The sequence below is a fragment of the Asparagus officinalis genome, chromosome 1 (genome assembly GCF_001876935.1).
Source record: "Asparagus officinalis chromosome 1, Aspof.V1, whole genome shotgun sequence".
NCBI classification, from domain to species: Eukaryota; Viridiplantae; Streptophyta; class Magnoliopsida; order Asparagales; family Asparagaceae; genus Asparagus; species Asparagus officinalis.
The window spans coordinates 10,924,050-10,937,586 of NC_033794.1; the positions used below are offsets into that span (position 1 = coordinate 10,924,050).

At 37.0% G+C, this 13,537-nt stretch overlaps 1 protein-coding gene and 1 long non-coding RNA gene across 2 annotated transcripts; one reads left to right on the forward strand and one right to left on the reverse strand.

Moving 5' to 3' along the window:
* On the forward strand, positions 713–1,254 carry LOC109834101. The gene is made up of 2 exons (XR_002245450.1): positions 713–1,089; positions 1,180–1,254. It is a non-coding gene; the product is annotated as an uncharacterized LOC109834101 (long non-coding RNA).
* LOC109849656 lies at positions 2,256–13,531 on the reverse strand. Its single transcript, XM_020419518.1, has 2 exons — positions 13,102–13,531; positions 2,256–3,345 (listed from the first exon to the last, which is right to left on the reverse strand). The coding sequence occupies exons 1-2, from the start codon at positions 13,520–13,522 to the stop codon at positions 3,305–3,307; spliced, it is 462 nt and encodes a 153-aa protein (XP_020275107.1). The 5' UTR covers positions 13,523–13,531; the 3' UTR covers positions 2,256–3,304.

Consider the following 13,537-nt stretch of genomic DNA (forward strand, 5'->3'; position numbering starts at 1 on the left):
AAGAAAGAGAGAAAAAAAAAAAAAAATAAAAAAAAAAAACAACTTTTTCTTGCTGTCATGTTTATGACCTTCTTGAAAAATAATTCGTAAACTCCTTATCATCCGTCGCAATAAAATTATAAAAACTCTAGAGTTTTAGCGTAGCGGACGATATTTAGACACACTACGAGAGCATTCAAAATTCAATTCTCATAGACCATGAATTAAAAGTGGATTTAAAAAAAAAAAGTGTGACTTCAAGTTCTGACCCACGAAAAGAGTGTTTAATTAATCTGCAGCGGCAAGTTAGTTATGAAATTATAACTTTGAAATTTTGATATAATGAAAGAGACATTTGATATCATTTCTACTAATCAGCTATGAAATTTCATTATATATATTGTTGAAGTGAGTGAGATACTTTTGACAAGATAAAAAGAGAGATGGATATCCTCCATCAACGTGCAGAGAGAGAAAAAAAAAGATGTTTCGAGCTTGGTACCCAAACATATCTAACTAATATTATTTTTATTTTATTTTAAATTTAAATTTAAATTTAAATTTATTTATTTATTAATTATTATTATTATTTTGATTCGTAACTAAAAATAAAATATCAAACACACGAGGATTTTAGGTTATCTACAACCATAAATTTGAAAGGACATGCACGTCCCAGACAACGGTGGATCACATGGAGGCCTCCCTCCCATCTTATACAAATACAACCCTCAACCTTATTTAAGGACCCCTCTCATTCTCCTCTCTTCAACTCCTCCTCTTCTTTCTCTCCCTCTATTTCTCATTCTTCTTACATTATTAATATCAAACAATGGAAGGAAAACTTAGATTGACAGAGGCAATGAGGAGGAGACGGAGACAACATAAGACCTCGAGGCTGAGGAGGAGATCTCTCGGCGTCAATTCGGTCCACCGGAAGGTGAAAGAGCTCAAGAGGTTGGTCCCCGGAGGAAGAGGTTTGTGCTCTGAGCAACTTTTCACGAGGACCGCAAACTACATCTCTGAGTTGAGGATGCAACTCCAAATGTTGAGAGCTCTCTCTGATTTATATTTCCCATGAGATTTTACGATATGCAGATCATATGATGGGTAGATATACGTTAATTTATATCAACATTTCATTTTTTTTTAGTGGTATTTCTCTTGTTCTTTTTACAATTTTTTTGAATTCTTTGACAGGGATATATTGACTGTTGTGATGCTGTCTTATAAACTCAAGTTAAATAGCTATGAACTGACGGCCTTTCTACAAAATATTATGAAGTTTATATATTCTTTTCAATGGCATATGATAATTATATTAAGGAACACAAGCATCGTATATTTTTTTTCTTAAATTTCAAACGATTCGATCTGTTGCTTTAGTTGTTTTCATTATTGAAACCTAGAGGCAGAGAGTTCTCTATTGTTCCTGTTTTGTAAGCTAATTAAATATTCTTTTAGCTCTCCCTTTTAGTTCTTACCGTCTTTTGAAGAAGAAAAAAATATTGGCTAAATTGCCAGATTTATATATTTCATTACTACGACATGTTTGATAATAAAGTATGTTTATTTGCTCCAACTACAATTAATAAAATATATGATTATTTTCGTCAATTAGGGCAAATTGCTCACGCTCGGTGATGATTTTGGCACCTCACCACCACCTCATCACCACAGGTGATCCGATTTAAATGATTTTGAAAGGATATAAACCATAATTTGCACCCCAAATCTAAAGTGACCCCCAATTTTAAAACCCCATTCACTTTAAAAATATCACATCTCTTATCGTAGCATGATCGAATAAAAACACCTTGTCGTCGTATAGATATGACAATCTGGTAATATAGCCATTAAACTTCTGATGAAATCGCTGAAAACATGGATTAATCAATTAATGGTCACTTAGAATATTAATTTGGAAGAACAGTTTATGCATATTGAAGTCAAGCGAGTGAACCATTAGAATAGGAAGCAGCATATTAAGTGTATCACAGTTTCAGATCGAGTACACATGGACTCCACTTCTTAGACATACAAGAGACTCAAATATAGCAAGCGAAGCTCAATCTTCTAGTTGATGTTTTTTTCACTTAATAACTGATATAATCAGTGGGCGTATCCTTTGATGGAACAAATCCAATGGGCTAACCTTAGTGTTCGGCCCAGGATCAGCATTCAGTTTCATTCCTTGTAATTCAACTTAATATTTCCATAAGTAATTCACTATTACTCTTTTGGGACCTCAAAAATGAAAATGTTGTTTTCAACTAAACATGGTTTCTATTTATATACGATTCGTCAAATTCAGCTTGAGTATTGAAACTATTGCATATCCACCCTCAAACTACAGCCCGCAAATATTAGAGAGTGCCCCAATTTTGTTTGTGATATATCCAAATTTTGGCTACAAATACAACCAGAGATTTGTTCTGGTTCTTGTTTAACCAAGCATCCAAGCAAACCCTGAAGGTTACTACTAAAAAGAAAAAATTGTCGCTCCTAAGGTTGCGGCAATGCTTCTTACTTTAGAAAGAGATATATACTTTGGTCCTCCGATCATAAAGCGTCCATTTTGAATTGCTTAAACAAAGTTTCTCACCATTATCTCCTGCATTCTAATCATCGAACTATAGAATATCAATAGCAATAAATAATTAAGTCCTCTCTTTACCAATTATCTGATCCGACAAACAAAATCATCCAACCATAGAGTATCGATAAGTAACAATAAATAAATAAATCTTTACACAAAAAACAAACAAATATACCTCACAGATATTAAAACAGCTAGATGCCAGAAGTGTGATTCCTTCAGAGGGTACATGATACGTGGTTTGCACTTTGCACTACCTCTAATTCTCACTACATAACGTAGATTGCAATAAAGCAAATCAAGAAAAGAGAGAAGAAATCATTGACACTGCTAGCAAGTTTGGGTTTTCAAAGATATTTGCAGCAAAACTGGGCAAAAGATGCTTCCAGCATTTGTACATTGATATAATTACACAAGAATATTCTTTTGATATGTACATTTTTTTTCAAGACAGAAAAGAAGGGGAGGATAATAAACAAAGCCAATTGGCCTCTTCAATCCATAACCCCAAGCAAAGCAATCATAGTCTATAACCTTTAACAGGTTACGCAATAAAAAATATCCCATCTCACTCCAACATTTTCTTTTAAAAAATCGTTCCTTTTTTTTCTTCTTTTTTTGGGGTTTTGTGCTGTATAACCCTATCTAATATTTGGCAAGAAGGAAACATATGTACAAGACCAATCTTACAGAATCAGTTAGAACAGACTTCATGAGTCACGCATTCTAGAGAGAAGAGAGCCACCATTCAATGTAATCCTCCTTGCCTGCAGATTCAACAAAAGTAGAGATTACTTTAGATGCATTGTCGTACACGAATCTAAACAAAGATCCACAAATCAGCAAGTTTCAAATACATAGACACTTGCAACAAACAAACCGAAAAACTGCATATAAAACACAAAGTTGCGAGAAATCGTGATAGAATGTCAGGTTTCGTATTCCATTGGTAGGAAACAATGCCCCTGATCCAGAATTTGTCATATCCCCATACAGGTAAGGGGCATCAGAGCAGTCCTCATAAATCAAGATGAGCCCACAGCTACTATACACACATTCATATAAATATAACTTGAACATATTTTGACATAAATATAACTCTAAATATTTGTAACTGTAAGAGAAGGATGGACACATTTATTGCGTATACTGCCCAACCAAGTCAAGAATACACTCATTTTTGGTATGGGGTGTTACTTGATTTGAGGATTTAATGCTTAAAGGGTCTAGCTTGCAATGCTGTTGGTGGAGTGGTATGGCTGTGGGGAAGTACACCTAAGTGAAGATGCTGCTGTTTTGGGTGGGTGAAGATGCTGCTATTTTGAAATCTCCTCTGATCCTCTCTCTCTCATCTTCCCTAACCCCAAGCTCCTCAGGCTCTGCTCAGCCTCCTCTAATTCCTCTTTTTACTCGGCGACGGTCGCTCCCTCCTCTCTTTCCTACTCGGCGAAGGCCGCGACGAACTTCCAGCCTCGCCTCACCTCCCAGGCTCCCACTCCAGGCTCCCACGGACCGCGACCGCGGCACCAGCGCACGCCGCGCACCCCTTGACCGCCGGCGGCCAGGCCGGCAAACCTAGGCCCCAGCTTCTAGTTCTTCCTAGTTCCCACAGTGACACATTTCTAACCTATTTAATTTTTTTTATCATTTATTCATATTAATTTTATATTTAATTAGAGATATTGTAGGCTCTAGATCAGTAGATATTAGATATACATTGAAAGCTTTTTATTTGCTATTTTATATTTAATTTTTGACAACCACTTTCATATTTTTTATTAGGCATTCTTTCAAAATAAGGGGCAGGGCCGGTCCTAGCATAAGGCAGTTAAGGCCTCTGCCTTGGGCCTCAAGTTGGGTAATGCTCACCCGCCAATTATAAGCTAAACCCTAACCCCACATCCAAAATCAATCTCCCAGCCGCCGCCCCCTCTAAAATCTGATTCTCTGAAATTCTAAATCTCCTCTGATCCTCTCTCTCTCATCTTCCCTAACCCCAAGCTCCTCAGGCTCTGCTCAGCCTCCTCTAATTCCTCTTTTTACTCGGCGACGGTCGCTCCCTCCTCTCTTTCCTACTCGGCGAAGGCCGCGACGAACTTCCAGCCTCGCCTCACCTCCCAGGCTCCCACTCCAGGCTCCCACGGACCGCGACCGCGGCACCAGCGCACGCCGCGCACCCCTTGACCGCCGGCGGCCAGGCCGGCAAACCTAGGCCCCAGCTTCTAGTTCTTCCTAGTTCCCACAGTGACACATTTCTAACCTATTTAATTTTTTTTATCATTTATTCATATTAATTTTATATTTAATTAGAGATATTGTAGGCTCTAGATCAGTAGATATTAGATATACATTGAAAGCTTTTTATTTGCTATTTTATATTTTGAAAGAATGCCTAATAAAAAATATGAAAGTGGTTGTCAAAAATTTTTAAAAAAAAGAAAAAGAGTTGAAAAATTAATTCGATCTCAACAATGAGCTCTTGATAAATTTGTTTTTAGTAATAAAGATAATGTTACATCAACTTCAACAGAAGAAGAAAGAATAGATGAACCTTTAGATTTTTTAATTGAGAATGAATTAGAAGAATATGTTGAGAATTTAGGACAAAATAATGATATTAACAATAATAATATTCAAGAAGAAAAAGCTAGTACTCCTAATTTTAATGAATAATATAAAGAAGATTCACATGAGGATGAGGGCCAAGAAAATAATTTAGAGATGAATGAGATATCGAATTCAATTTTTATCAATATTTATGATCCTGGACAATGGAAATGTATTGATCAAAATTTTATAGATCTAATAGTTGGAAAATGTCCAATTAAACATAAAGAAGTAGATTTTCCTAAAGAAGAAAATAATAGACACTTTTCTACATCATATTACATTAAAAAATTATCAAATGGAGAAAAACACGAAAGAAGGTGGTTAGTTTACTCAAAAGATTTAGATAGAGTTTATTGTTTTTGTTGCAAATTATTTACTTTAAAATCTAGTACAAGTCAATTAGTTAACGAAGGTACTAGGGATTGGAAAAATCTTGGATATAAAATTAAAAATCATGAAACAAGTCATGAACATATCACTAATATGTGTAAATGGGTAGATTTAGAAGTAAGATTACAAAAAAATAAGACAATAGATAAAAACATTCAAGACAAATTAATAAAGAAAAAGAACACTGGAAAAAAGTTTTGCTAAGACCTATTGCTATAGTAAAACATCTCTCAAAAAATAATCTTGCATTTCGAGGAACAAAAGAAAGATATATGAAAAAAATAATGAAAACTTTTTAAGCTTAGTTGAAATGATAGCGGAATTTGATCCCATAATGCAAGAACATGTTAAACGTATCTTTTTAAGCTTAGTTGAAATGATAGCGGAATTTGATCCCATAATGCAAGAACATGTTAAACGTATTCAAGAAGGTGAAATTCAAAATCATTATCTTAGTCATAAAATGCAAAATGAACTAATAGAGTTGCTAGCTTCTGAAATTATAAAAAATGATCATTAAAAAATAAAAGAAGCAAATTTTTTTTCAGTTATCCTTGATTGTACTCCAGATGCAAGTCATCAAGAACAAATGACTCTTATTTTAAGATGTGTTGATACTTTAACAAGTCCAATAAAGATTGAAGAATACTTTTTAGAGTTTCTAAAAGTAGATGATACTTCGGGAAATGGCCTTTTTGATGAACTTTTAAATATTTTGAAAAAATATGAACTTGATGTTAAAGAAATAAGAGGGCAAGGTTATGATAATGGATCTAATATGAAAGGAAAACACAATGGAGTACAAAAGAGGCTATTAGATATAAATCCTAGAGCATTCTACACACTATGTGGTTGTCATAATTTAAATTTAGTCTTATATGATATAGCTAATTCATGTCCTAGAGCTATTTCTTTTTTTGGAGTGTTGCAACGTATATAGTCATTGTTTGCTTCCTTTACTAAACGATGAAATTTTTTAGAAGATAATGGATGCAAGTTATCCGTTAAATCTTTATCTCAAACTAGATGGGATAGTCAGATTGAAAGTGTTAAAGCAATAAAATTTTAAGCTCCAAATATAAGAGATGCTTTAATTCAATTAGCAGAAGTTAGTGAAGATCCAAAGATAAAAAGTGAAGCTAATAGTTTAGCAACTTATGAGATTAAAAATTTTGAATTCTTATTAGCTACGAATATTTGGTATGACATATTGTTTGTAGTTAATTCAGTTAGTAAAATCTTACAATCTAAAGATATGCATATTGATATTGTCATAGATCAATTAAAGGGTCTTATCGTATATTTAGAAAATTATAGACAAAATGGTTTTATGTCAGCTTTGAATTCAACTAAAGAACTTGCTAATAAAATGAACGTACAACCTATATTTCGTGAAAAACGTAAAATTCATAGGAAAAAACAAATTGATAAAAATATTGGTAATGAAACAATATTTAACACTGAAGAATCTTTTCGTATTGAATATTTCTTATATATAGTTGATAAATCGCTTGGCTCAATTGAAAGTAGGTTTGAACAATTTAAAACATATGAAATTTTTTTGGTTTTTTGTTCGATTTGAAAAAAATTTAAAAGCTTTAGATGATATTGAATTGAAAGAATATTGTCTTAATCTCGAAAATGCACTAAAACATGGTGAATATTTAGATATTAATGGACTTGATTTGTTTTCAGAATTGAGAGTGCTTAGGGAAATTTTAAAAATTAAGATTAATAGTCCAATTGAAGTGTTGAACTATATAAAGTGATTAGATTCTTTTCCAAATACTTATATTGCTTATCGTGTACTATTGACTATACCCGTAACAGTTGCTTTCCCGGAAAGAAGTTTTTCAAAATTAAAATTACTAAAATCTTATTTAAGATCGACCATGTTATATGATAGATTGAATGGTTTAGCAATATTATCTATCGAAAATAATATGTTAGAAAATATTGAATATAAAACTTTAATTAGTAATTTTGTAACTCAAAAAGTAAGAAGAATGAGATAAAATCTATTATGAGTTGTATCACTTAGGTCTCATCTAATATTTTGCCTTGGGCCCTAAAATTCCTAGGTACGATCCTGGTTGGGGGTTGGGGTGGGGGGTGCGTGCATTCGAGGAGCAGGGATAAAGCGAAGGATAGAGTGAGGGTTTGAGCAAACAGCAATGCGAGCAGCAGCAGAGGTTGTAGATGAGGCTGAGATTGATGGAGTTCGCAAGGGGATGGGGTTCACAGTAGATGGCAGCAAGGTGTAGCCAGAGGGTTTGCCTCCGATGTCATGGTGCAGCGGGCAATGTGGAGGTGCAGAGGGCAACCAAGTTTGCTGCGGGATGGAGGGATGAGGTTGCTGGTGATCATTAGTGTGGCGAAGTCTGTGAACGCTGTGGCGATGGAAGAGGCAGAATGGTGGAGGTTCTTTTAGGCATTTCATCGAACATCTTTCAAGCATTATCGTCAACATGTGGACAAGAATTTGCTGTAGGTGGATCTAGAGGTGTGGTTTGGGGAAGACGCTCGGGTGGCCAAAATTGTGATGGCCGGAGGAGGGGACTTTGATTGGGAAATGAGGGTTGCAGTTGAAGGCTGTGAGCATAGGTTGAGATTGAAGGTTATGATGGCCGAAGTTGCTAGAGGGTGGTCAATGGAGTTGCTATGGCCAGAGTTCAAGGGAGTGAGAGTTTGAGTTTGCTGTTGGTGGCTGGCTTGTTGGTGGCAGGTGAGTTCGCGGCGAGCTTCGGTTGATAGAGGGTAGCTCTAGGGTTTGGATGTGGGTGTTTGTCGTGGGCTTTGTGGTGTTGCGAGTGTGGGAGATTTGGGTTTGTGCAGGGAGCAGGGCTTTGAGCTTGCCAGCGAGAGGTCTGTAGCGGATTAGTGGCGGGGTTAGGGTGTTGGCTGTGGTGATGGGAAAGGGGGATTACGACAAGGGCTCGACGGGGTTGAACGTCTGAGGGGCGAAGCTACGGGAGGGAGCTGATGCCACCAAGGTGGAAGCTGACATAAGAGAAGCGCAGAAATGAAGTTTGCAGCAAAACCCCCTCGACAGTCCTAAGGTCGATGAAGAATAAAGATGTCTCTCTAGGATGAAGAAGATAACTCTGATACCATGTTAAGTATACAGTTTTGGGAGAAATGGATCAGATGGTTGCGATGGGTTTAATCTTGAAATAGAAGACTAGGATTGAGTGAGGATTAGGATTTCATAACCTACTACTCTGGTATCATGTTAAGTATAGAGATTTGTAAGAAAATGGATAATATTTTTCATTCTATTGAGGTGCTTATATACAAGAGTAGGAGTAGCTCTAGTATTCCAAGCACTGTGGAACTAAAAGGAATGTATACAAGAGTGACTGACAACAATATTTGACACCCGACATTACAGAAAGTGTTAAGCGCTACTAGGCGACGGGGCACCTAAGCACCTAAGTGGATACCTAGGTAGGGCCACATATATCTTTGTTTAAGTAGTGGTGGATAAGAAGATGCTAAAGGTCGGAGGGGGTGGATCAGATGTTTATAGTCAATGAAGGAGGTCAAAGGATGTTGAGTCGGCACTGAAGGAAGTCCCAACCAAGACCTAACAGGGGTAGTCCACATAAGTGGCCCATGCTCCCTTAGGCATTCGCAAGACCTAGATGGGCAACCTAGATACCACTTAGGTATAGGCGAGCTGCCTAGGTACCGCTTAGGCCTAAGTGAGAGCCTACGCGGGCTTGAAGCCCACTTTTTAATACATTTTTAACACTCACTCTCAAACTATATTTGGGTCTACCAAAGGTACTTTGAGAGCGGGATTTAAATATTTTTGCCAGACATTCGTGTATTCATTTCTCACAATCCCACATTGCTTGGGAATTAGAGCTACCTCTCCTACTCTTGTATACAAGCTCCTCTATAGAATGAATGATATCATCCATTTTCTCTTGAACTTCTTCACTTAACATGATATCAAAGCACTAGGTTATAAAATCCTAACTCTCACTCAATCATAGCCCTCCGTTTTCTCTCAAAAATCTATACTTAACAGAGGAAAGCATCCTACATATCACAGATATCACCCATTAACTAATACTGGGGCACACTATTCGGTGCCATAATGATTAAGGTTTTGCAACAATCTAAAATAATCATTCCATGTCCAAAAGTTAGATAATGCATCATAAACAATTTTATCAACATGACGCGTTCAAATATAAATAGATGCCTGTTGGTGTAAGCAATAAGCCATAGACCTCATCTCATTGGAAAAGACATTACTCTAGGGCCTGTTCAGAACAGTCATGAGATGACCGACACAATCAACTGTCTGCCTTCAAAAGAATCAAGAGTTGGGTATTGCATATGGCTTTTATTTTAACTAGACTAAAAAACCAGGCGTGTTGCTGCTAGGCAAGCTAACAGAATATTAAATGGAGCTCAGAAACTTCATAGCCATGGATCATCTCTATTAAGTCACCAGAAGGAAATCAATGCCATCATCCCTAATCATTTTTATCAAGAAAAAAAAGAAACAGAAAAGGCATTTGCTAAACGAAAATGGATGGGAAATTTTCATTGACAAAAAAATAAATATTTAAACTGGTTGTGTCCCTATAGTCAAATCCCAGTCAAAAAATTTCCACTAGCAAAAACTCAAGTATAACCTACCTTATGTGTGCAGGTTCATGAAGAACATTATGTGGCAAGAAGAGCAAGCAAACAAATACTAGCTACTCTATTTATCTGAATTTTATATGATTTTAAGTTATGGAATTTAATTCTATCAGAAAGCATCAACCACGTCAAGAAACCAATGTGTCAATGATTGTCACTTATATCAGCACAAGGCATTTGTAGATCGTCAAATGAAAGGTGTCCTTTGAGAACAGAGTATTTGGATACACAGAAAAGAACAGAATCAAAGCCTGTACCAACTGGTTTTGAGTGGTTGTCTAAATCCTTTTCCAATCAACATCCTTGTACACGAACAACCAAGTTCATTTAAAGTAAATAGTAAATAACCATGTACTAGAAAGATTACGCTCATCAACAAACTAAAGCTCCCATAAAACATAGTTAACATCTTGAACATGAACAATCAGAACAGAACGACCTATGAAGCAAAACATCTATATAGAGCTTTCAGAAAATCTACAAAAAATTGTTAATAAAAAGAATGGTTTAATTACATATAGGCCCTCTGTAATGTTGGCGCTTCTCCGTATACTACCCTTGAACTTCTAAATTAGGACATAGTCCACCCTGAATAGTAAAAAATATTAGTTTAAGTTATCATTCCAACATCCCTAAGTCCTCTTTTTTTCCTTCTCCCTCTTTCCTTCCCTGTTTCTTTTCTTTCTTGTCAAAAATAAACATCTAATTCGTACATTCTCTATAGGCACGGAAGCAATTAGAAGTAAACCTATTTGAGTCAGAATAAAGGTCCGTATAGATTTTAAGACAGAAAGATTGAAATTTTCAGACCTAAGCTTAGAATAAAATAAGAAGTTTTTTGGTCTCGGTCCTCTCGGATCTCCGGAATGTATAGATCTCTTCAGAAGCCTAACATAGGGCGTGTGTTTAGCTATTTGTCAGCTTATTAGTTATGATCGTCTTTTATTTCTTGAGCTTAGGTTTCATTCGCGCGGACGAAACAGCATCTGCATAATGGTGTAATAAAAACTTTAATCTTGTAAACAGTATCCTATAACGTGGAATGTGGAGTGAAATCATGTTACTTTCTGAAAAATCATCATGTACATGTGGATCTATATATTCACATGTTCTGTAAGTGTTGGTTTTAAAACTTTAATCTTGTAAACAGTATCCTATAACGTGGAATGTGGAGTGAAATCATGTTACTTTCTGAAAACATCATCATGTACATGTGGATCTATATATTCACATGTTCTGTAAGTGTTGGTTTTATTGTTGTTTACAACTGCATCAGGGCTCTTAGATGCATGTACCCAGGGGTGTTTGTGCACTTAATCAAAAAACAGGGGGTCTCATTGGTCTTTACAACATAGGTAAAAACCAAAGGATTAATAAGAAATGAAACCAGTGAATGGTAGTTAGGCAATTTAAATTAAGGGTTACTCACGACTACCAAGGATTTAACAGAGCTGTAACTCTTGTTTCCTTTTCAGGGGGGTGTATGTGCAGGGCCGGCTCTGAGGGTGTGCGAAAGGTGCGACCACACAGGGCCCCCGAAAATTGGGGGCCCAATTTTTTTTTTGGTAAAATAGGTTGCTTCCAGCTCCGTGACCCTTCTCCTCCCCCCAAAATCAGCTACCCAAACCAGATCTCTCTCCCCCTTTTCTCAAAAACCTTCTTCCTCCCCAAACTAGAACCCCCCCACCAACTCCAAGACCCTTCTTCCTCCCCAAAACGAAGCCTCCCAAAACGGTATCGAATCGACCTCTCTCTCCGCTACGACACCGCCGCTGCCAGGTCCGCTCAAATCTGCGCAGATCCGCTCAGATATGATCTCCAATGGCGTCGAGAGAGGGGTTCGTCTACATCGCCAAGCTCGTGGAGCAAGACGAGCGCTACGATGGTAAGATCTCTCGATTCAGATCTACGGCAACTCTACAAATGGACTCCGATTTCTCCATCAAAAAACGATGGAGTTCCTGCCACACCCGAGGACCCGTCGAAGAGGAAGTTTCGCTATGTTCCGGTACGATTCATCTGTTTTTTAATTATAGGGTGAGAAATTTCATGCTTTGGCTGTTCTTTAAAATCCCTTTTGTTCATTATGATAATTTCTGTCGATTTATTTCATCCAAAATAGTAATTTAGGACGTGGGTTTTTCTTTTGGATACTCCTGGATGTAAATTTGGTGTTTTATATGGAATCATAACTTGAGTATGATCTGATTTTCGGAGTTCTTAAAAGAGTATTGAAGTGTTCCTGAATTCTTATTCGGCAGAGAGTGAGGTTTTATTTTGGTAGAGAACCAGAGGGATGCTACTATTTTTTGGGGACATAGGAAATGTGGCTTCTTGGTCATTGGATGTGCGTGAGGTTCTAAGAAACATAAATAGTTGAAACCATTTAAAGAGGATGAGCAAGAAGGTGGTTATTAGAGAAGTTGATTGCTTGTAGGAAGGTGATGACATTTGCCGATGACGGGCACTCGAATTTATTGATATTTTGTATATAGAGAAGAGCCATGTGTTTACTTTTCGCACAGGGCCCCTAAAATCTCAGAACCGGCCCTGTGTATGTGCTCACTTTAAAGTCAAAGTTCAGGTATAGTAAATGGCAATACCATATAATACAGAGGGTATATCTGCAATTAATCACAAAAATATTAGGTTAGAACAAAGATCACATACTTTATTTTATAGCAACAGAGATCACATACATGAACCTATCAGAAATGATCGGCATTGTCAAGTTAACATACTCAAGTTAAGTACCATATCAAGCTACTAGAAGTCTAGAACTAACAGGACATATCCAACATTATCTTAAAAAAACCATTGTAGAATATTCAATATCTCAATGAAGAGGAGTAAAATCTCACCAGAAGAGAACACCTTTGGCTGATGAGCTGCGCCCAAGACATCACTTTTCACCTTGTCCACCCTCTCACTCCTCCCTCTCCCATAACAAGGCACCAAGACTGCAAAGCTATTCTCGGCATCACCATCAAAGCCGGACCCATGAGATTCCAACCACCCCACAGACCAATCCGAATCCTCAGACTCCGAACCCGATAAGCATCCTCCATCAGAAGGAACCAAAACAATATCATACTCCCGGTCAACCATCCTCCTCTCCTCTCTACTCTGCCGTTTCCTCTTACTTTCCCTCGTTGAGGACCGAATTCGAAGCCCATTTGTCGAGGGGAACTTCAAGGAATCGGGCTCTCGGTACCCCGAAGGGGGATCATAAGAAGAACTCAGTGGTGCATTGGGGGATTCTTGATCTTTAACTCCCCGCATCCAGTAAGAGAGGCG

What these genes read in the sequence shown, in the direction of transcription:
- LOC109849656 (XM_020419518.1), bottom strand. Translation starts at nt 13,522, where the DNA reads ATGCGGGGAGTTAAAGATCAAGAATCCCCCAATGCACCACTGAGTTCT. An exon ending in GCCAAAGGTGTTCTCTTCTG is followed by an intron (nt 3,346 to 13,101) that starts GTGAGATTTTAC and finishes TTGAATCTGCAG; the next exon opens with GCAAGGAGGATTACATTGAA.